At 48.0% G+C, this 24,354-nt stretch overlaps 1 protein-coding gene across 1 annotated transcript in view; it reads right to left on the bottom strand.

The window, feature by feature from the left end:
• The window catches only part of LOC135809320 (sushi, von Willebrand factor type A, EGF and pentraxin domain-containing protein 1-like), a 31,939-nt gene extending 8,404 nt beyond the window's left edge, over positions 1-23,535 (bottom strand). The window contains exons 1-43 of the mRNA XM_065322654.1: positions 23,323-23,535; positions 23,152-23,213; positions 22,554-22,654; positions 21,407-21,442; positions 21,174-21,242; positions 20,852-20,908; positions 20,611-20,655; positions 20,277-20,330; positions 19,892-19,945; positions 19,367-19,429; positions 18,970-19,104; positions 18,657-18,746; positions 18,226-18,315; positions 17,665-17,769; positions 17,323-17,350; positions 16,684-16,848; positions 16,219-16,398; positions 15,779-15,955; positions 15,321-15,500; positions 14,909-15,082; positions 13,868-14,044; positions 13,305-13,478; positions 12,943-13,116; positions 12,346-12,714; positions 11,911-12,084; positions 11,518-11,691; positions 10,847-11,020; positions 10,234-10,422; positions 9,752-9,928; positions 9,181-9,354; positions 8,245-8,418; positions 7,628-7,816; positions 6,923-7,099; positions 6,408-6,581; positions 5,487-5,660; positions 4,663-4,851; positions 4,279-4,452; positions 3,721-3,894; positions 2,904-3,266; positions 2,345-2,524; positions 1,925-2,098; positions 1,013-1,186; positions 316-504 (exon numbers count right to left, since the gene is read on the bottom strand). Coding sequence (XP_065178726.1) covers positions 316-504; positions 1,013-1,186; positions 1,925-2,098; positions 2,345-2,524; positions 2,904-3,266; positions 3,721-3,894; positions 4,279-4,452; positions 4,663-4,851; positions 5,487-5,660; positions 6,408-6,581; positions 6,923-7,099; positions 7,628-7,816; positions 8,245-8,418; positions 9,181-9,354; positions 9,752-9,928; positions 10,234-10,422; positions 10,847-11,020; positions 11,518-11,691; positions 11,911-12,084; positions 12,346-12,714; positions 12,943-13,116; positions 13,305-13,478; positions 13,868-14,044; positions 14,909-15,082; positions 15,321-15,500; positions 15,779-15,955; positions 16,219-16,398; positions 16,684-16,848; positions 17,323-17,350; positions 17,665-17,769; positions 18,226-18,315; positions 18,657-18,746; positions 18,970-19,104; positions 19,367-19,429; positions 19,892-19,945; positions 20,277-20,330; positions 20,611-20,655; positions 20,852-20,908; positions 21,174-21,242; positions 21,407-21,442; positions 22,554-22,654; positions 23,152-23,213; positions 23,323-23,327 — 6,331 coding nt within the window. The 5' untranslated portion in view covers positions 23,328-23,535. The remainder of the gene's footprint in view (positions 1-315; positions 505-1,012; positions 1,187-1,924; positions 2,099-2,344; positions 2,525-2,903; positions 3,267-3,720; positions 3,895-4,278; positions 4,453-4,662; positions 4,852-5,486; positions 5,661-6,407; positions 6,582-6,922; positions 7,100-7,627; positions 7,817-8,244; positions 8,419-9,180; positions 9,355-9,751; positions 9,929-10,233; positions 10,423-10,846; positions 11,021-11,517; positions 11,692-11,910; positions 12,085-12,345; positions 12,715-12,942; positions 13,117-13,304; positions 13,479-13,867; positions 14,045-14,908; positions 15,083-15,320; positions 15,501-15,778; positions 15,956-16,218; positions 16,399-16,683; positions 16,849-17,322; positions 17,351-17,664; positions 17,770-18,225; positions 18,316-18,656; positions 18,747-18,969; positions 19,105-19,366; positions 19,430-19,891; positions 19,946-20,276; positions 20,331-20,610; positions 20,656-20,851; positions 20,909-21,173; positions 21,243-21,406; positions 21,443-22,553; positions 22,655-23,151; positions 23,214-23,322) is intronic.
• Between the last annotated feature and the right edge of the window lie 819 nt (positions 23,536-24,354).

Raw genomic sequence — 24,354 nt, 5'->3', positions numbered from 1 at the left:
GACATTGAAAAAGCTTCATGGAGACTAGATATAGTCTGTTTCGATTAGGTAAGTATGTCTCCCTGGATTGAAACTTTGTTCTACTGTGCATGTGCTAGCAGACATGCTGTTAATAGAAGCATGGCTAGTAGTAACGTCAACACACAGTACTTCTTCACATGTGACATGTAGCACACAGTACTTCTTCACATGTAGCACACACAGTACTTCTTCACATGTGACATGTAACACAATCATGAAATGAGATGCTTGTGGAACATGCCAAGTGCACACTGTAATAGAACAAGGCGAGCAAAACATCTTTTCCAGATTTACCTTCGCACGTGGGCAGAGTGGAGGACCATGATGCCGTGAGGCCACCAGCATTGGGCTGACAGGTTCGCTGCTCGGAACCGCGCAGGCTATATCCAGTGTTACAGGTGTAGTCGACAATGGCACCGATAGATGTAAGCGTGAAGTCGCGATCTCCGTTCAATGGTCTCTCTGGGTCGGGGCATGACAACACTGCACATACACAAAGAACACACATACACATACAATTTATAGGAAAGAAGACCCGGACCAAGGAACTACACGTTACGCTATAATGTCCAATTAACACCACTAGTGGCTCTCCATCCGAGTCCATACATACAACAATGTTTTAAAACATTAAGTCATGTTAGAATCAAGAACAGAAGCTAGTAATGTGATATTGGTCATTCGTAGCCTTCGACATTGCAACAGTACCGGGTAGTACATGACTCGACATTGCAACAGTACCGGGTAGTACATGACTCGACATTGCAACAGTACAACATCTAGGTAGTACATGACTGGACATGCACAGGCATAACAAGCGTTTTCCAGTGATACTCATCAGAATCTATAAAAGGATATTTTTAGTGGCACATACGAGTACATGTACAGACAGAGGGGTATGTGTGCAAGAGTAGGAATGCTGAGGCGCTTGTGTAGCCAGAAGCTAACATCTTATTGCTAAACACGTGAACAGGGCATCGGCTGAACTCACAGACACAACGAGGAGCTGGATTACTCCACAAGCCAGCCGACGTGCAGTCGGACTGCTGAGAACCAACCAGACGGTAGCCAGAGTTGCACGTGAAGGACACAGTGGCACCAAAGCTGAAGACTTCGCCATTTCGCACGCCATTGGCCGGGACTCCTGGGTTTCCGCACGTGATCACTATAGGAAGCAAACGAAAGAAGTGAACGTGTTAAGAAACTGGTCACGTAACATGGTCATCCGGGTGCATGCCGGTTTACCATCGAAACCCCTACAACCTGCATACATATCCTGGGAGTGTGGAGGGGCAGAGATATCCTGGGAGTGTGGAGGGGCAGAGATATCCTGGGAGTGTGGAGGGGCAGAGAAAAACATTAACAGGACATAGCATACAGACCATGTATACATGATGGTGATGATGATGATGGTGATGATGATGAACATGTGGGGCGGTACAGTACTACAAGAGGCTGCTAAGGGTAACCCATGCATTTAGGAGATACGGAGGAAGGGGACATCATGTGCAAGGATTAAGTATAGGATTGTCGATAACCCGATGTCGAAGGCAGTTTAAAAAAATGTTGTTTTCTTACTGAAGACACAACCTACTCGTAAGAAGAGGAGAGAGAAGTAGCAGGACCACCTCTATCATGCAGTATTCTGTTCTCGAGGTTCGTGGTTTCTCGTAAAAAAACAAAACAAAACAAAAACACAACACTGCGGGGAAGAGTAGGGGCTCCAAGAAGGAACCTGTGCTGATGAGGCAAGCCAGCAACGCCAACCTGTGGTCTCGGAGTGACCGCGAGCTGGCGCACCGTGAGAGTTAACGGTGTGATTATCAGTAAGACCGATACTTTTCTCAAGGGATGATACAGGCTCCCAGGAAGCACGAATGCAAGAACAGTGACAATTACTTACGCATGCAGACCGGAGGCAGCGTAGACCACTGGCCGTTGGCCTGACAGGTGGACATGCGCGCACCAAGCATCATGTAACCAGTATTACACGTGTACACGGCAGAGCCTGCGTACTGCGTGCTGCTAACCACACTGGTGGAGAACGCTGGATCATCGCGAGCCCCACAGTCCACAACTAAACAAATACAGACACAGGCACAACAAACACATACCTGCTCGGACACACTTTATACTAGCTAATCCGAACCACGCTTCTAGAGCTAAATGGAAGATAATAATTATAGCTACTGCATATAAACACCAACCATGAGTACTGCATACATGTAAATCAAAATCTAGAAAGGCCAACTCTTCAGCGGTATACATATACAAGCATTACAGATGCCCTTTAACTTGATTTGCGTGATGAGAACAGACTTACTTTGACAGCTTGGCAGCAGATTGCTCCACTGACCATTAGCCATACAGCGTGCGTGGCTCTCTCCAACCAGGGCGTATCCCGTATCACAGATATAGTTGACCTCGGACCCGAACCTCAGACCAGTGTTGCCGTCAACGCGATCGCCGTTCTCGGGACGGCCCGGATCCAGGCAAGTGATTTCTGGTGGAGGCAACGATACAACACCACAACAATCGATAAGAAACAAGCATACACCCTGGATTTCTTTACTAAAACCAGGATTATGTGCCGACAGTACATCTAGAAAAATCAGGCTTGCCTTCAAAACAGGCTTCTAAATGAGACAGATGTTTATACAAGACACTACGGTAGTCCCAATCCTGGCCAGCTACTGTGCAGTCAATGGCTGCAAAGTGTACATAACTTCATATTAGTACTACTTCATATGCTATTATCCTTAACGGTACAAACAGTGCAAGGCAACAAGTAAAGACAGGTGGGTACATAGCAACTGCAAACAGCAGATGAATGACGTGCTGGGCAAAAGAAAGCTGCTGCTGCCTGCAAAGCAGCCCCTTACCAACACAGTTGGGTATGTTCTGGTTCCAATTTGCTGACGTTCCATCGTCATTGGCCAAGCATTCTCTGTGATCACTGCCGCGCAGCGAGTAGCCAGGGTTACAGGTGAAGTTGACACGAGCGCCCAGAGTAGTACGGTCCAGGTAGCGATCGCCGTTGATGGGAGAACCGGGGTCGGCGCAGTCCAGGAGGCGGCAGGTAGGCGGAGAACCGGACCAGCGGCCGGATAGCTCGCACGTCAACTCCTGCAGTCCCACCAGGTTGTATCCGGGCACACACTCAAACAACACTTGACTGCCGTACGTGAACGTGCTGCCAATGCGCACTCCATTGATCGGTTGACCCGGATCACCACAAGTCACCACTGGAGAAGGACAAGGCAATACATATCAATACATATCAGACAACACACACACCAAACCTTTCAACTTCTGACATAATACCAGGGCTTCAACAACCACCGACGCAAGGAAGTAATAATTCATCTGAAAGTCACTAGCATAATAAACGTTACGACCATTGCTTCAGTCTAGAGTGTGTTTGCTGTAGTGCGTTTCACATCTGCAGCACGCAATCATTGCTCACTACAGACAGCTAATCATCATCGTCATGATGCTCATGTGCAAACATACTGCACTGTGTGTGTATCACTGCTTAGTTCATGTGCAAACCCACTGTACATGTGTGTGTGTGTGTGTGTGTGTGTGTGTGTGTGTGTGTGTGTGTGTGTGTGTGTGTGTGTGTGTGTGTGTGTGTGTGTGTGTGTGTGTGTGTGTGTGTGTGTGTGTGTGTGTATCACTACCCTAATCACTACTTACAGTTGCACACAGGACTGGCACCGGACCAGAGACCGTTCTGCTGGCAGCGACGCTCGCCCGTTCCGCTCAGCACGTAGCCGGGCAGACAGCTGATCGTGGCAATGCTCTGGTAGCTGCTTGACTGGAATGCCACGTTACTGTTAGCAGGCTCTTCTGGTGCCCCGCAGTCCACAGCTGTGTGCAAGAAGAGTAACACAAGGAACATGGATGCTTCCAATCTAGCCAAAGGCCCAGTACATTGATATACATACGAACATGCATGCTTCCAATCTAGCCAAAGGCTCAGTACATTGATATACATGGAATTCGCCCATTGATCTTTTGCGGAACACAACAAGGCCAGCAAGCGCCATGTCTGGATGTCTACTTTTCTGGCCAAGAGCAAAAAGATTCCTGATAGACAAACACAGGCGGAGAAGAGAACCGAGTGCAAAGGAATGAACCAAGCTACATGTTTGACATACATATGTGCGTGTGTGTGTGTGTGTGCGCGTGTGTGTGTGTGTGCGCACACGTGTGCGTATGTGTGTGCGTGCATGCGTGCATGCGATCACTCACGTTGACACGAGGACTGCTGTCCAGACCATAGGCCGTTTGCTTGACAGGTACGCACCATGGAGCCAGTAAGGATGTATCCGTCACTGCAAGTGAAGCGTACTTGAGATCGGTACACGGTCTCCGTGCCGGACATTTGACCATTGTTGGGCGATGATAGTGTTCCACAGTCCACAACTGCAAATTTAAAAAAAAGAAAAAAGCATAGAGGGGAGTGAGACCATACCCAAGCCCCTTCAGGATATGATCTTTACATTCACTGCTGACCCAAACAGTGGCAGACACCAGTAGATGCAGCTCAAACATTGCTGCCGCAACTGATTATTGACAATTCACAATGTCCAGGGCATGAAAACTGAGGGATGGTAGCAGTGATGTCTTGCTTACTCTGGCATTGAGGCATGGCTGAGTCCCAGTTGGCACTGGTAGCATCCGCCGACAGGACACACTCACGGCGCACAGCTCCCGTAATGCTGTAGCCCGTGTTGCAAGTGTAGGTCACCAACGAGCCAATGTTGTTCCTGGAGATGTCGCGGTCGCCGTTCACAGGGATGCCGGGGTCTGGGCAGGCCAGTGCTGCATACACACACACACACACACACACACACACACACGGAGTACAGACACCAGTGAAAACACAACTTAGATAGAGTACAGAGTATATGCATTGCACTAACATGCCCAGAACAGAGTATATGCATTGCACTAACATGCCCAGTACAGAGTATATGCATTGCACTAACATGCCCAGTACAGAGTATATGCATTGCACTAACATGCCCAGTACAGAGTATATGCATTGCACTAACATGCCCAGTACAGAGTATATGCATTGCACTAACATGCCCAGTACAGAGTATATGCATTGCACTAACATGCCCAGTACAGAGTATATGCATTGCACTAACATGCCCAGTACAGACAATTACATGAACATGTACATGGTGCAGTACCATGGCAACAAGAAACTATGGGCAACTTATGAGACAGAGTGGCAACACTAGCACACGGAAATCAAGGGCAGTATGCTCATCACGCTATCTCAATACATAATCGTCATTTGCAAACTACAGAAGTTGGCTGCTACACCAGCACTTTTTAACAACTTGTTCAAACAATACAGTCATACTCTCCCATGTGCAAATATGAAGAGAATATCTACAGCATTGGGTAAGATGAAGATACAAGTATAAACGGCGCTGAGTTCCTACCTTCGCACAGCGGTACACTGCTGCTCCACGAACCATCACTCTGGCACGTAACGGAACTGGCTCCAACCAGAACAAAACCTCTCTCGCACTCGTAGCGAATCGTTGCGCCGACGTTGAAGGAGGTTCCCGATACTCCGCCGTTCATTGGTGCTCCTGGGTCCCCACAGCTTATCGCTGCACGCATGAAAACAAGGCATGGTACAGTAAGTCAATGATCCAGACAGTGCGGACATAGTTACAACAGTCCAGGCATAGGCAAGCTTAACAACTTCGATTCCTAAAAAAGCTATACAAAAGCTGCCAGGGCTCGAGTCAAAACCAGTCAGACTGACTTCTGTACTTTCTGTAGGAACAGAACTGCCCTCAAGAATCAAGGCGTCAGAAGCAGGTTGCAAAACCATACTGAACTGAACATAAACAAGTGGCAGGTGCATTGCAATGGGACACAGAAGGAAACACACGGATTACAGCCAACAAAATAATATCCAATGACACAGCCCGGTCCTACGCAACCAGTCACATGAACACACGTGCACGCACACACACACACACACACACACACACACACACACACACACACGCACGCACGCACGCACACACGCACACACACACGCACGCACACACACGCACGCACACACACACACACACACACACACACACGCACGCACACACAGTCGACAGGGGCGTGCTCGCCCCCCCAACTAGGGGGGTGCACGGGAGCCGAGGGGAGCCCCCCCCTGGCAATTTTCTGAAATTTGTTTGCAACCTTTCTTGAATTTTAGAGCATATTTGCATACATTACAATTGCAATTACCCAGATTGAAAATGTTTGGGGGGTGCACGTGCCCCCCGTGCCCATCGCCGAGCACGCGCCTGGTCGAGCACTGATGATTCCTGATGGGCAAGCATGCAACTACTTACGAACACAGGTTGGTGCAGCTCCCAGCCAAAATCCATTGGCTTGGCAATCGCGGGCATTGAGGCCGACCAAGTTGTAACCGGTGTTGCACTGGTAGCGAGCCGTAGATCCATAAACTGTTGATGCCAATGACACACTGCCAAACTGTGGGCTTTCCAGACTTCCACAGTCCACGACTAAAAGAGAAGCAAAGGGCAGAGAAATCCGTTTCATCACAGTGGACTGAGGCATGGGTATCATACAGTGTGTGTGTGTGTGTGTGTGTGTGTGTGTGTGTGTGTGTGTGTGTGTGTGTGTGTGTGTGTGTGTGTGTGTGTGTGTGTGTGTGTGTGTGTGTGTGTGTGTGTCTGTGTGTGTGTCTGTGTGTGTATTTTCAATTGCACATCAGGACCATACAGAATGGACCAAGATGGGATATTATACACACCCGCACAGACGCACATACACAAACACGCACGCATGTACCAAGGGCGGCACTCGGCGGGCACCAGCGCCCACATGCTAGCATTCAACTTACCCTGACAAGTTGGTTGAGTGCCGGTCCAGGTACCGTCCTCAGTGCACAGTCTAGCAGTACTGCCAGTAATTGTGTAGCCAGGATTGCACATGAACTTTGCTTCAGATTCAAAGGCATTGCTGGGAATGAGACGCATGACACCGTTCTCAGGCTGGCTAAGCTGGGGACAAAAAATACCTGAAATCCAGACCCCACAAATCAGAATGAAAAAGAGAGAAAAAAGGTGTTTAGCATTATGTAACACCATCACCAATACCTACATGCTTTAGAGGTTACATGGGCGACCAAGCAGCACAGCAGGCCAGACTCTGTCTACACTATAGATATGTCACGTGACCACAGGCCAGACCCTGTCTACACTCTATACTATAGATATGTCACATGACCACAGGCCAGACCCTGTCTACACTTTACATGTATACACTATAGATATGTCACATGACCACAGGCCAGACCCTGTCTACACTCTACACTATAGATATGTCACATGACCACAGGCCAGACCCTGTCTACAGACTACACTCTACACTATAGATATGTCACATGACCACAGGCCAGACCCTGTCTACACTCTACACTATAGATATGTCACATGACTATATACAGTAGCCCAGTCCTGTGAGGTTGACTGTTCAGAAAGACTGGGGAACATCTCAGGAATAGAGTTAGTCACAATGATATTCACAAGCCATGCACGAAGCATACCTGAACAAGAGGGTAGAGAGCCTGTCCAGCTAGCAGAGAGGCCATCTTGTGAGATTTCGCAGGAGCGAGAGTCGGTTCCTTGCAAGCGGAAGCCTGCATCGCATGTGTAGTTGACTGAGGCGCCGCTGATGACGGAACGAATGTCCCAGTCTCCGTTGCCGGGCATGCCTGGGTTCTCGCAATACAGAGCTGCAAGTGAACACATTCCACACACACGCACGCACGCATGCACGCACGCACGCACGCACACACACACACACCACACACACACACACACAGTGGAATACAGCACATTGCACACACACACACACGCACACACACACGCACGCACGCACACACACACGCACACACACACGCACACACACGCAGGGGAAACCAACTCGTCACACTCAGACATGCCTAATACACCATGCGGAAACACTTTGTACACTGCCACCCCTCAGTATCACCAGCACCGTTAGGGGAAAAGGACTATCTCTGACATCAATCAGAAGGCAATGCAAACTCAATGCCACAGAAACTCAGTATCACCTGGTAGTGATACAGTGACCGCAGCAACACTGACAAAGTAAATTTACAACGTTTTTGAGGCGACGCATGTATCGTCAAAAACCTACCAACACAGAGCGGTGTCTGGCCTGACCAAGTTCCGTCAGCCTGGCACACACGTGACGCAGATCCAACCATCTGGTAGCCCGGGGAGCACGTATAGCCAACACTATCGCTGTAGTCAAAGTCAAAGCCGATCAGGTTACCATTGGCTGGCGTGCCTGGGTCACCACAGCTAACCACTGCAAAACAACAAAAGATAACAAGAGAGATGATAAACACATTAGATTGGGTTATCCATGTTACCAAGTTCCCAAATGTAGACTGGTTCTTTTATTCTTTTATTGATCTTTGCCCATGCAAACAAGCAAGCAAACAAAGCCTTTCTGCAGGCAATGATAGACGCGTGCAAATGTGTAGAATACGTACCAGGAGATTAATCCTTACGTACAGACTCAACTATTAAAATCTCTACTTCAAGAAGTATGACCCCCTCCCCCCACCACCACCAAACCTGGGAAACATTGAACACCATTCCTAGATCTGTATGCGGAAAACACAGTCAACATGATCTAGGTGAACAGATCTAGGTGAACATGATCTAGGTGAACAGATCTAGGTGAACATGATCTAGGTGAACATGATCTAGGTGAACATGATCTAGGTGAACATGATCTAGGTGAACATGATCTAGGTGAACATGATCTAGGTGAACATGATCTAGGTGAACAGATCTAGGTGAACAGATCTAGGTGAACATGATCTAGGTGAACATGATCTAGGTGAACAGATCTAGGTGAACATGATCTAGGTGAACATGATCTAGGTGAACATGATCTAGGTGAACACGATCTAGGTGAACACGATCTAGGTGAACACGAACTAGGTGAACACGAACTAGGTGAACACGAACTAGGTGAACATGATCTAGGTGAACATGATCTAGGTGAACATGATCTAGGTGAACATGATCTAGGTGAACATGATCTAGGTGAACAGCTTACCAATACATGTTGGTGTGACTGCCGACCATTGACCATTGAACTGACAAGTAGCCACGTTGCTACCAGCCATCACGTAACCCGGATTGCACATCCAGTTGACAACGCTCTCAAAAGTACTGCTACCGTACGCCGCATCGCCATTGGCCGGTGAACCGGGTGGACCGCAATCAATCTCTGCAGCGACGCACAAACAGACCAGCAAACCGGTGAGCAACAGCATAATACAGTGTACAACGTACCCCAGCAGAGACCGGCTCAACATACTACTTAGTATCCGGGAAACCTGGCAAACCTGGAAAACAACCCTGGCAAACCCTGGAAAACCCTGGCAAACCCTGGCAAACCCGACATTTGGATATCAAATGAAGATTCAGGAGACTCGAGCGTACATTTTCTGATACTCTTGGCAATATAAGTCACTTGAATAACTAGTAGTTTAGGCACATACACAATAGGAACTAGAGAAAACCTACACACACACACACACACACACACACACACACACACACACACACACACACACACACACACACAGGTGATATACATGTACATGGTTGGCTTCTCAACTCACGAACACAGGTTGGATCCTCGCCAGTCCACATGCCGGTGCTTTGGCAGGTGCGTGTGACGTCACCTTCCAGCACGTAGCCCTTGTTGGAGCATGCATAACCGATGGACGAGAGGTAGGTGTACGATCTTCCGTTCAGGACAGCATTGTCAGGCGTTGCCGGTGCTCCACAGTCAACAACTGAAACAAGCAAGGAGAACAGGTGTGTCGTTAAAAAAGGGATAGTGACCACAGTATTCTTTACATAGTCTCTCTGCAAAGCAATGACTCTATTCCAGGCCACCACTTTTCAATCCGTGGAGCTGAAGCCAGTAGAAAAAGAAACACCAAGCAGAATTCTGTCTCCAAATCTTGAAATTGATCTTATAACGATTGGAAGAACTGCTAATATAATTATATTTTCTTTTTTGACAGGCTGGTTGCATAGTGGTAGTGTTACAAACAGAACACAAGCCATGGCCAGGTCCAGGGGCTTTGCTGCTCACTTTGACAAACTGGTGCTGTTCCAGTCCACACTGCGTTGCCTTCGCTGTTGACCTGGCAGGTGCGCGATGGAGAGCCCCCTGCCATTCTGTATCCGGTGTTACAAGTGTAGGTGACCTGCGAGTTCACCAGAAGACTGCTCAGGGTGCGGCCACCATTGGCTGGTGTACCTGGATCGGCGCATGCAATTGCTGCATAGCAGGAGCAGAAGAAACACACACAAAGCCAGAACATTTCACTTGCAAAGCGTGAGCTCATGGTGTGTGTTTAAAAATCATCCAATCGAGACATGCAGGAACTCATCCAGAGCCCAGGAAAAAGCTCTGTAATATGATGACTACACAGTACAAACACCATCGACGGTACGCATGCATACACATAGAGTCTACAGTGCAGTGAGGGTGAAGTACATGTGGAGATTCACGTTAATCTGTAGTCTATACGTGAACAGTGAAAACTACATGATACTTGGCCATGAAAAAAAATGAGTAGCAGTAGAAGACTGTCTGCACAAAAAATGTAAAAATAAATCAATGAACTCTCAATAGTGATGGTAATACTTCGACGTGATAATACTTTCCGGGATGTGACTAACAAGTACACTCGTTCACCTACCATTGCATGTTGGCAAGCTGCGGGACCACATGCCGGTGGCAAGGCAAGTGCGGCTGCGTGTTCCATCCAAGCTGTATCCAGGTACGCAAGAGTAGCTGACTTCAGCGTTATATGTGAACACATCACCATTGCGAATACCATTGCTTGGTGTGCCAGGGTCACCACAAGTTATGACTGTAAAAGAAAAACACAAAGAAAAACATAGTGTTCTGAAATAATCCATTCCATTTCTGATGTATGATCTCAGAATCAGAATAATGAGCCTATCTCAAAACAGAGAGAGAGAGAGAGAGAGAGAGAGAGAGAGAGAGAGAGAGAGAGAGAGAGAGAGAGAGAGAGAGAGAGAGAGAGAGAGAGAGAGAGAGAGAGAGAGAGAGAGAGAGAGAGAGAGAGAGAGAGAGAGAGAGAGAGAGAGAGAGTACCGGCAAGGAGTATTTCCTTTCTTTACGCATTGTGCAAGCTCAAGCTGGATACAAATCTATTTCATTCCTTGGTCCCGAGTCCCTTCGCACAAAATCATATCCCCAATTCATTTTGCCAGGAACTTAACAAATTCATTCATCTTGGGCACCCTGCTAGGGTCTGTTGGGAATGCCCAAGTAAAATAATACAATACAATGTGTAGAAGTGTAAGACGAGATAAAGCCACTGAAAGTATTGTTCAGACTTACCAACACAAGACGGCGGTGAACCACTCCAGTCCCCATTCTCCTGGCAACGACGCACTGCTCCACCACTGAGCATGTAGCCGGGTCCGCAGCTATAGCTCACTTCCTCGTTGTACGTGAAGACCGTGCCAGAGCGAGTAGCTTGATCGACCTGTCCTGGATCTCCACAGTCAATCACTGCAAGAAGCAGCACAGTGGAACATGCGTGTAAGGGAGGTATACAGAGGCAGAGACGTAGCCTGCAGACTTCCAGTCAAAAGCTGAACATATCCACTTGCAGTCTTGCATTTGACTCATAACAGCCAGGGTTGGAAAGATGCCAATGATGATATTATTCTACACAAGAACTAGCCGAAAAGAAGGATGCATGAATACAACAACAATGACTATACTTACATCGGCACACTGCCTGAGTTCCAGACCATTCGGAGTTGGCTTGGCACAGGCGCCTCTCGCTGCCGAGAAGAACATAGCCGTTGTCACAACCAAACTCAACCTCGGCCAGGAACTCCAGTCCCTCGCCGTTCATGTAACCATTGGCGGGTGATGCGAGTTGGGGACAGGCCACCGCTGTAAAGTAGTAATACATACAGGAATGTCAAAATTCAAAACAAGATTGAAAAGATTCTTGGTTGGAGGGAAGTAAACCAACACCACGCAGCACAGAAGTCATATAGTTTCGACTAGGCCTTTCGCACCACTACTTTTCAAGTCGAATACAATGGCGATTCACTTTGTGTGTTCGTCGAAACAAGAGATTCACACTCATGGATGAAAGATTGCAGCACCAGAGAATCAAGACAATACTATCCAGGATTAGCACCCACTCACGTTCACAAGAAGGAGCTGGAGTGGTCCATTTTCCATTAGCGCCGCACACACGGCTAGAACCTCCGTTCAGAGAGAATCCAGAGTTACAGGAATAGGTGACCAGCGACTCGAATGTCAAGTTTGCGCTGGCACGGTCACCGTTCTTGGGCGTTTCTGGTGAGTCGCAAGCCACTGGCTCGCAGACTGGCTGAGAGCCTGACCAAGATCCACAGGCCATGCACGTTCGTTGCGGTGATCCTCTCAACCAGTAGCCGTCATCGCACTTGAAGTCAACAACCGACTTGTACGCATCCGCAAGGTCCAGACTGCCGGCCGATGCTACAGCATACGAGCCCTTCTCCGGTGAGATGGGCTGCGGACAAGTGTTCACTGCAAAGAAAGGAGCAAAGAATGTGTCGCAGTTAGATTGGCATTGAAGAGTATCTCCTACCCCCTTCTTTTCCTCCCATGTAGTGTAGAGAAATACAAGTGGACATCAACTCAAGGCAACACATGCTGTAGACTGAAGTATACTACTATGGAATGCAGCGTGACAGTGGTAAATATACCATGTGACAGTGGTAAATATACCATGTGACAGCACAGTACCATACTCACATGTACACACGGGGTCGGATCCGTTCCATGCACCGCTGGACATACAACGCCGTACATATGTGCCGGCCAGGGTATGGCCTGTCTCGCAGGAATAGTACGCATTGCTGTTCAGGACTCGGCTTGGCTGGAAGACGGCGCCGTTCAGTGGGCTAAACAAGTCCGGGCATTGAACAGCTGCGGAAAGCAATTAAACCCACAAACACACAGTTTGCAGAATAAGCCATTGCCATGTAGCCGTTTCCAGCCATTTCGGCCATGCAAAAGTAGAGACAGCATGCCACGAAAGATTTATGCTACGCTGATAACATATTGGTATTGGGCAGAGTGGAATATTTTAGCGAGTACGATACGAGTTGACTTACGGGCGCAGGTTGGTTGAGTTCCGGTGAATGTGCCACTCGTCGAGCATTCTCGCCTAGCAGAGCCGCTCATGACATGACCAGGTTCACAGGTGTACTCCAGCATACCACCAAGAGTCAGGTCATCTCCGGTACGGCCACCGTTCAGTGGCAGACCAGGGTCAGGGCAAGTGACAACTGCACACACACACCACACACACACCACACAGATCATGGCAACAGAATAATGTGTGATGGGGAACGAAAGTGAAAAATGGTTCATACAGGATTAGAGAGTTGAGTTGCACACATGGTACGTCATCAAGAGACCTGTCCTAACCCAAGATTGCCCAAAGAGAGTGAAGCATGCTTTACATGTGTTATGATAGTAATCTGTGTCTATGAGAATAAACCCCTTGAATAACTGGGTCTGTCGATTTTTTGAATTGACAAAATCCCCACTACACACAGGCATTGATGGATGTAAGCATGTGCGTACTAAGCATCACATTATATTATGCATTCACACGCATCCACATGCAAGAACATACACACACACATGTATACGCACACAGTGCATATCTTACTGATGCAAGTTGGTGGGACACCAGACCAGCGGCTGTTGCGCTGGCACTCGCGAGTTTCATGCCCGTTGAGAAGGTAACCGGGACTGCATTGGTATGTTCCAACGCCGCCCAGCCCAGTGCCCCCGTTCAGCGTCACTCGGCCATTCACAGGAGATGTAAGGTCACCACAGTCGATCACTGCGACAAGCCACACAGAAAGTCATCAGCTTCAGGCAGTTGCACGCCGCACAAGGACGAACGCACACCCTTCGAGGCACATTGGAGGCCTCAGTGCTACATGTGTACGGGAAATGTAGTGCGGCAGCAAATGTTGCAATGCAGCGGGCGGCCAGACAGGGCAAGTCACGTAGAAGAGGAGGAGGAGGACAAGGACGAACACTGAGGGACACTGACGATACGATGGTGACCATGACCATGACAGCAGAACGAGTACTCTCACCTGATCAGTGCTGTGTGTGTGTTGCCTGCACTGTGGTGTCATCTTGCACGCACACACTGGCAAATAGCACAGGCTGCTGCTGCTACTCCACAACAGCAGATGAATAAAACTACTGTACAGCTTATCAGAGTAGTGAATCATTTATACATAGAAGCAGAAACTACGTTAAGATAACACAGTTATAATCATACGATAGCAAAGCAGCATGGCACAAAATTACCCCACCCACGCCTTGCAAAACCAAGTCCAAACTTTTATTTCTATGCCTAGATTTTGCTCACTGAGGCCTCCACTTATCCTAATTAAGACGGTACATAACCCCACGCTTGCAAGCAATGGTAAAGTCACTGATTACACCGGGAATTGCCTTTAAGATATCCAGTGTGGTGGAGGTTCGTACCCGGCACATTCAGACTTTACCCTTGGGTGCAAGACCAAGTACTAGTAGACAGTTTTCAAATCCTATTTAAGTCCCAAGCATATAAATAAGTACAAGCCTAGCTATGTCGAATCATGTAACACAATTAAGCACACATCACATTCATGGACACTCCTATGAAAACATGTGATAAGCGAGAGATCAGACATCTCATTCTTCATACATTGACAGGCTGGTGCACTTCCGCTCCACTGGCCGTTCGCCTGGCACACGCGATAGACATCGCCAGAGAGAGAATAGCCGTTGTTGCAGTTGTAGCTAGCCGAAGAGCCGTAGGTCGTGGATGAGACGGTCACGGCGCCGTTATCGGGGTTGACCAGAGAGCCGCAGTCAATTGCTAGCAACGAATAACCAGACAATTAACATCAACAAACACAGAAGCGAGGAGCTGAGGACCAATGGCAAATAAACAATACAAGTTCAAGTAGACATGTGGTTATGTATGCTAACACACGGACTGAAAAGAATGCTTGCTGCAGGGACGACAAGTTGGTATCCCCAGCACTACCACGGTTTGTTGACAACACAGTCTGACAGTCTGACAGTCAACAACATGCACTACTTTCTTTGCATACCTCGGCAAGTGGGAGCTACTCCTGAGAAAGCACCACTGGCGGAGCACGTAATGGTCTCAGTGCCTTCGAGCACATAGCCAGCATTGCACGAGTAGGTCACGCTGGTGCCAAACTCGAAAGTACTGCCGCTGTTGTCGCGGGCGCCGTTCGCAGGCGTTCCTGGGTCAGGGCAAGTCACGGCTGCAGAGGGCAACAAGCAAAACAACAGAGACAAACACCACCACTGGGGATAAGAATGGCGGGTCATACACTGCAACAGAGCTGAACGTGGATTCACAACACCCATTCATCAGTGAGTGTACGAAACGAGAGTAACGCGTACACTTCAATAATGCTGGTACTACTGATCACATTATGTATTTGTATTTGTACTCATGGATTCTCCATAGGCCTCGGCCTAAATCGAGGGAGTCATGTACAGAGTAGGGCAGTCACATGGCAAGCAGGAAGACCCTTACGCTGGCAAACAGGCGGTGACCAGCTCCAGAGACCAGACACGGTGCAGCGCAATGCAGTGGAGTTGGACACCTGGTAGCCAGGATCACAGGTGAATGTGGCCAATGAGTTGTAGACAGCCGGGCTGGACTGACTGACTGTGCCGTGCATTGGGTTGTTCAGACGCGGGCAGTCGATTGCTGCACACATTAGAACACATGAGACCACAGCACACATATGAATAAATGCTTTGCTCGTATGAGCCAAGAGACGCGCACTTTCGCATGCATGCAAGGAAACGGAACAAAGCGTGAATACATTTAAGCATCTAGGCAAGCATGCACCAACAATAAATTCAATTTATCTCAAATCACACCACTAAAAGTACTACATGTACTAGTATAGCGAGGCCAGAAATAAGTATCGAAGGCATTTAAACTTTCTAAAAGTGAGGAAATCTTACGTCTGCACACGGGGCGAGTGGAGAACTCAGGCATTCTGTTGTCAGGGTTGATGAGGCACACACTCTCGGTGGGACCATCGACGATGTAGCCGGAGTCACACTGCCACTGGACAGTGGACAGCAGCGAGAAGTCCTCGCCAAGACGGAAGCCATTGTCGGGGAATCCTGGATCGGGGCAAGCTGTGCCGCAACAGACAGCAGATAGCACAATCTATGAAATTACGTGGTCACATTGTGGTGTAAATAAACAGAAATGAAAAAAAATGCAACTAGCCAAACCAGGAACTAAGAGAGTTTGTGTTTCATGGAGAACGGTGGTTGCCATGCGGTACACATCTGCTGTGCACCTGAAGGAAATGTTTTGGGCATATATGTGATATGGGAAAAGCCATAGGATTGTGGATGTTGAGTTTTTGTTGACCTGGACAAATTCCAGTCGCACACATCACACCATAGACGACTTACAGCAGGCAGGGAGCTGAGGGCAAGCCTGTGTGTCGGTGAGAGGAGGGCAGCCGTCATTGTTGTTCGGTCCAGCTCTGTTGGTGATGTAGCGGTAGCGAGTGCGGGTACCCGAGCCGCAAGTGGCGGAACAAGCGGTGAACTCACCCCAGTCGGAAGCACGGCAAGCTGTGGACATGAACAAGGTCGCAAGGAGAAGAAAATAGACTCAATATAGATGTGTTACTACCCAAGTAGCTAGTAGTTCAACCGGTAGCATGACATTACTCATGAGTAGGCATAGCCTAAGTTGTGGCAAGGTGCACCCGCTGATGAGAGAGAGAGAAAGAGAGAGAGTGGGATTTAAGAAGCGTCACATGCAAGCAACGGTGGGTAACGTTAATAGCTGGAAGGTTGTAAATGATCACCAAGTGTCTATGCAGAAACCAGGACTGTTGCCATCCAAACTGGATACGCAATATTCAGTTTACAGACTTGCAACGCAATCCACCACCCCGGCACCTATGCATGGGGTAGTGATTTACAAGATGATCATACTGCATGTAAGCAAACAGTTTACTGACTGCTGCTGTCCACACTGTACAATCAACACGAACAGTGCCTGCCTGCACGCTTTAAAACACCAGAGAACAGAAAACTTACGCTCATCGCAAACTTGAGATTTCACGCACTGCAGAAGGCAAAGAAAGCAATGACACGAACATAATCAGTCGATCAAGACACATATAAACAACCCAAATCCAGGACCTTGGAAAATGCAATACAGGGTATACAGGGAATACAGGGTATGATCGATGCATAGCATACACTGCACGACCAGCAAAAGAAACGGCTGAGTAGCACGGCTGAGTAGCATGGCTGAGTAGCATGGCTGAGTAGCATGGCTGAGTAGCACGGCTGAGTAGCACGGCTGAGAAGAATGCCCATGGTAGGGGAACACTGGCATCACTGTTTGCTAGCTTCCAGTATACAACTCGTACTTACCAGCCAGTCGTTACCATCACAGAAGTAGAGTTTTCGTAGGAATGGATCAAACTTGACTTTGCCATTGTTACCGGCGGCACAGCTGTCGGTTTCAGTGATTCTGACCTGCGAGAATGCAGACAATGCACACAACGACAAGAAAACGTGATACTGTAAGACATGTTATTATAACGAGTCGCAAATTTAACGATTGTCCAAAATCCATAGGTTAACGAGAAGATATGTTAACGATCTTGCAGTATTCTGCCATATCCACACACAGCATATATGAAGCAGTACGGCCTCAACGGATCTTATTATAACGAAGAAATGTCATCCGTTAAAACGTTAGATTTGCTTCCTCGTTATATATACATGTCTTACAGTATTGAGTGAGCACCGAGTGTTGAAAAGCAATGAGCTAGAAAGCACTGTAAACAACTAACGTGTGTATCTACTCAATTGCATGACTTCAGCGCACGTGTGTCACTCCAGAATCAGCCCGGTGAACTGATCAGTGCGATACAGGCATGGTTTGAGCCTCATCACTATGGCCATGGAGTACTGTTGCACATACTGTACCTTCTCGATGTAAGGACCTTGCTCGCCCTTGGCACCTTCGGCTCCATCCAGACCAACTGGACCCATATCTCCGGTCATGCCTTTGTCGCCCTGCATAATGAACAATTCAAAAGAACACCATACGTCTTAACACAAGCAGCTGCATGCTAAAACGCACACAAGGCGCAACCAGTTTGGGGAATAGGAGAGTTTGTCAAGTACGAAACGCACGCAAGCACAAGTAAAGCCTTCTAAAATGCTGTACAACTGAGCGAAAGACACAACGTCATTGTCACAACAGAGACCCTAAAGCAGCATGACAGGAACGCCAGGCTCGGTCACAGCGCGTTGAGCTATGCAGAGAAGTTTTGTGGTGCAAGTAAGGTTCAGTTTAATGAAACCTGCAACAATATGCAGCTTGTACATGCTATGGGCAGAGATTTCATACTTACATCGCCGCCCTGAGGACCAACATCACCACGTGCACCCTTGGCACCTTGTTCGCCGACGAGACCGGTTGCACCAGTTGAGCCCTTGAAGCCCTGGAGAATGAAACAAGAGAGGAGAAACGTGGAAAAGTTGAAGAACTTGCTGAGAACACCTGAACAGGATGTGACCAGATCATTTCTCTAGGCTATATTGCAATTAGGATATCATTCACTCACACATCAGGGACAAAGCAAACTACCCGTGTGTGTGTGTGTGTGTGTGTGTGTGACTATCGAGGATCAGACCGCACAAAATACATGTAAAACGAATCCTCACCTTTGGACCAGCGTAACCTTGAGGACCGCGTTCTCCAGTGCTACCCTTCGATCCACGCTCACCACGGTCACCGCGAATGCCAGCCTCGCCCTTCACTCCCGGAGCTCCAGGAACACCGGCATCACCAGCTGCTCCCTGTATATTTGTATCGGCCCAGGAGAAAACATAAGGACAGCAAGCATAATAAAACTCCATGGCGTCTTACTGGAAAGGTCAGAATGATGGACAGTATTCAGTAGCCAATCTGGATTGTAAATGTAGTGGTCATGATCTACTGGAAAGTTGCTGTGTGTTCCATTCTAAACAAATGCGGTGCATTGGAACAAAAGAAGCCCTCTAGGGGAAGAAATCAAAACACACAAGTTGCTAGAAGAGGTGAATATGATCTCTGACTCACAGCTCCTCCTTTTGCTCCAGGAATACCGACCACACCAATAGCACCTTCAGCTCCACGAGGACCCTGCATGAACAAATACAAGAAACCAGTGGCCGGATAAGAGATGACAGTGGGTAACTCGCCTACAACAGTACTACATATCTGCATACATTTTGTTAAGTACACACATTGTTCTCAGCATGGGTGTATTACACCTAGAGAAGTACACCATACTGAAGTGTGTTTGGATAAGATGTCATGCTCTCCATGGGGTGCGTCTTATCAGACTTACACCACCACTGCTTCCAGGCCGCATGTGAATGGCAAGGCCCAAGACACTCCGGCTCAAAAATTCACAATGCATGGGCGATAGGACTTCTAACTCCCCACCACACATGCGGTCTTCAACTGACCTCATTCAGGACACAAGCAACATGACTCCTAACCATGCTGAACAATGTGGAGGCTAATATCTCCCCCGCGGAAACTCCTAGATATTCATAATGTGCCGGTCAGTATGCATTGCAGGCAAACTGATGTACTTACACGGGGACCATCAGGACCAGGAATACCAGATTCACCAGGTGAGCCAGGCAGACCCTGCGGCAACACAAAGTGAACACAAATTCAACCATTAGAATGACTGACAATGATGATAATCTGCTTCGGCACTCGGGCCTTTCAGTAACAAAGCTCTTCCTTTACAAGATAAGAACCAGCAAACATACACTGTTTGTCATGCCATTGCTAAGCAGTTCGTCAAAATATGGATACAACGGGACCGTTTGCCCAGGAGCCGTGAAAGTGCAAAAAGACAAACCAGAATGCTTGCTAGCTTAAAAATCTGATTAAGAAATGATGCAAAGAGCAGAGCCGGGAATGGACATGTGAAAACAGTACCAATGACTGGCTTTCACTCAGCATGACTTACTCGAGGTCCAGACATTCCGTCTTGTCCCATAGGTCCAGCTGGGCCAGGAGGACCCTGCACAAACAAATCAAATCACCACACAACAGACAATCACGTGTGACCACCAGCACCAAGTGAACAATACCAGCAGCTATCAAGAGTACACAGCACTGTGACACAGACCTTGACTAACACTGCCAGTGGAAACTGAATCACTCAGCCAAATGCACAAAACATGTTAGCAAGAACTGTTACAGCACACAAAGCAGGACAGACTTCACGGGCTTCCACAGTCTGTAAGATCACTGCCACAGCTAGCTAGTAAAGAGTATCTTGAGCCATACACTCCGCTTACCTGTGCACCGTTCATGCCGTCTTTGCCAGGAACACCGGGAGGACCCTGCAAGGCAATGGAGACGATCAGAACACGTCAGATCAGAGAAATACGAGATGGTTGCCGCGTCACAAAGATAAGAACGGAACCTGGCATGCTGAAAGCTCAGTGAATCATGCGTGTGTGTGTGTGGGGGCGTGCTATGATAGACAAAGACAGCACCACATTATGATGATAAGTTTGAGGGATAGAGATCACTTACGACTTTGCCTTCTGGACCGCGGCCACCCTTCACTGCTTGGACTCTGTAATTCTCTTTCTGTGGACCAAAACGCAAAGAGTGGCAAGATACGAAAACATAATTATTATGGCACGCACGCTTCACATACTGCACAGATATCATAGATGAACAGAGGGCACACGCATACAAACACACACACACACACACACACACACACACACACGCGCGCGCGCGCGCGCGCGCGCATGCACATTCAATCTGTTGTGACTACCGTGGCAAACCTGCAGCTAAGCTTGTAATACTTCTGTGATGCTGAAAAAGGATGCCTCTGCTCTAAACTTACCCATCCGGCCCATGTTGACCAGCCGTCGTATCCAGGTACACCGGGCATACCAGGAGAACCACGCGGACCCTGCAACAGAAACCCAGACGAAAGTGCTTGTTTAGAACTCAAAAAGAGGTAAGCATATTAGAGCAACCAATCACTGCTAATCATTGACATCGTGTGTGATATCACCCAAATTAACGGGAACGTGGATAGAGCTGTGCACGAGAAATACAAAACCATATACTTACAGGTCTTCCAACTCTGCCGTCAGGTCCCTCGGGTCCCTATAGCATACACACACACACACACACACACACACACACACACGAATGCACATGTTTCTATGAATAGCCACACATAACATCGCCGGAGAGTCAGACTCATGCAGCTTGATTTCATCGCCAGGAAGAGAAGGACACGGCCCATTATCCTCAGCAGTAATTCCGAAATAATAGACACCCTTAGCAAACAACGGTAACGCTATTTTTTACGGTACTCGTACCTTGATCACCCAAATAGCGTTGAAGCTGCAGCGTAAAAACGTTATGGGGGCTGATTTATCGTTGCGACCAACGGTACGTGTTTTGGCCAAATATTGCATAGTCCGTACGCATTTCACCTTGTATCGCGTATATGGTGACAAAAATGGTTGTACCGCGTGAAATCAAAGCTATTCTCGTGGCAACAGCGTACTAAAAATAGCGTGCATCTTGCTAAAGGTCGAACCCAAATCACGGTATTTTCCCCCTTACGATAATACCGTTACAACATAACGTTTTTTGCTAAGGGTGTCTATTGAAGGCAAAATGAACCCAATTTCCCCGCAGCAAAGAAGTCCGTTCTGCATGGATCATCTATAAAGGAACTTGCCGGTTTCCTCAATAGAAAGATGTCTGGCTGTTATGGGTAGCTTGATGGTCCGCACAATTCATTCTTGTTGTTGGGCGACTTTCTGCCATGAATTTTCAGTTCACCTGGCTCTCTATAGCATGAATGGATGTGTGAGTGCTTCAACCATCATTCTGTAGTCCCATATTAAATGGAGATCAGAACATCAGCCTCAGCCATTCAACTACCTGTCCCTTGGTTATATAGACCTCACAAAACTTTGGCAGATAATGGCGGCAGAAGAGTCCAGTAGAACTTGGTACGTTTTCTGGGATGTTTCATGTATGTTTCGTATATGGATAAGGAAGAGGAGTGGAATAAACGCATTGTCCGCTGTATACTTTGTAAAATTCTGCCGATTCTAATCAATCGTGGCTTGTCAAGCAGAAAGTACCCATTTTTCAAGCACTGTACAGCAAGGATTACCATACAATGTAATGGTCTTAGCTGGCAGTAGGTCATGAAGGATTACTGGACGGGCCCGGAAAAGTGCATAGCATCACTCACCGTCTCTCCCTTGCAGCCTGTCGGACATGCGGGCTGATCTGCCGGGTCAATGATAACATGGCCAATATTTGTGCCACTAGGCTGCGGCTGCGTTACATTCCCTGTACAAATGTATACACACAGTGTAACCGTGACAACAAAAAGTCAAAAACCAGTCAAACTCTCCTTTGTGCAAAATGGCAAAGAAATAGGACTAAAATCATAGTAAAATGCCACGCACAATGTGCACACACACACACACACACACACACACACACACACACACACACAATTCAATACTAACTGAACTGGCACCATAGTCTCGCAGCATTCAGAACCTGCAACACAATGTCATGCTGGTTCACCAGTGTCAGAACCTACAACACAATGTCCTGCAGCCACTATCCCACTATGTTACCAGTGTGGGAAACTGCTATGACTAGTATGAGCATGTGCATGGTTGTAAAAATTGTACAGACATAGTACAGTGTGTTGCAGGTTGAGCTGGTTAGTTTACTCATGCACTAGATACTAGATCAGGGAGACCAGAAGACTGTATAAGATGTATTGGGAGAGTGTGCCCCATGCGACCTGGTCACCATTGACACTATGTACTAACCTGTTGCTGATACCAGTGAGCAGAGTGCTAGCGTTGCCAGGACGCATACGGGCCATGATGGCCTGTACAACACACCAGAGAACATAGCCACCACCAAGAGGCAAGAATGTCAAGTCCACTTCGACTTCTTCCTCACACTGAGCTCATGCTATGTTCAATGCTTGAACTTACGCCATTATTTAGGTCCCTCTCCCTACACCGGTTTTGCTTTGGTCGGATTATTGATTGGAGAACTTGGATGGTCAAAGGCAAGACCTCAGCAATTCAGTTGCTTGCGGACTGCAACCAAAACAGCTCTAGTCAAAAAGTACTCTTCACCTTCCTTCAGTCCAACTGGAATTGGAGGCGATCTTTCGTTGTGGGTCCAAGTGAGGACAACTGAGCTGTTGCTAGTCCGGCCAGCCTGAATATCGCCGTAACTGCCATCTTTCCTGATGTGCTCAGCGGACACTTGCACACCCGGCCAGTGTAGTTCATGGTAGTTTGTGGAATAGTGGGAGCTAGACCGTGCGCTGGTGACAGGTCTAACCAGCCGGCTGTCACTGGGCAGCGACAAGAAAAGAACCGCCGCCTGCACTGCACGTCAGATTCGCTCGCCTACTGACATACTTGCGTCGCGGTCTAGCCAGTCACCATGCATGCTCACGCCCAAGGCGAATGACTTCTTCAACAACTTCTCGGCCTTGAAGTATGGGAGCAGTAGGAGAATCTCCCCCAGAGGACTTGACATATCCGACGCCGCTGGCCCACCGATTTGCAGGTAAAGGATAGATCCTGTCAAAGCGCGGTCAGCGCTCGCATGACCTTGTGTTGGAGTAAAGACACCAAGCATTTTCACGGTGTGCTGCATCTGTGTGGAGCACAGGACTGAGGGTGATAACGATGAATTCCCCCAGGCATCCCTCTCACCGCGGCACGGACCTTCGTTTCACAGTATCTTGTTATGTCTGAAAACTCAATCTACATTGTACAGTATTGTACTGCATTGTAGCGTCCCGCTCGACTGGCGAGAACAACCTAGACTAGGAATGATGCTCTCCTTCACTTCAGAACTCATTTCAAGTCGGGTTCGTATTTTACCTAGGCTACCTCCTGCTGCCACGCTGTCTAGCCGAGTGTTTTTAGGCTCTTTCGGCTTTCTCTGAGTCTCCTCCAACAACAAGAAAAACCAAAATCGTTCGGTGGCGACGGAAGCTTCGAAGT

This window comes from Sycon ciliatum, chromosome 2 (genome assembly GCF_964019385.1).
Source record: "Sycon ciliatum chromosome 2, ocSycCili1.1, whole genome shotgun sequence".
NCBI classification, from domain to species: domain Eukaryota; kingdom Metazoa; phylum Porifera; class Calcarea; order Leucosolenida; family Sycettidae; genus Sycon; species Sycon ciliatum.
This window is presented reverse-complemented; position numbering and strand designations above follow the sequence as displayed.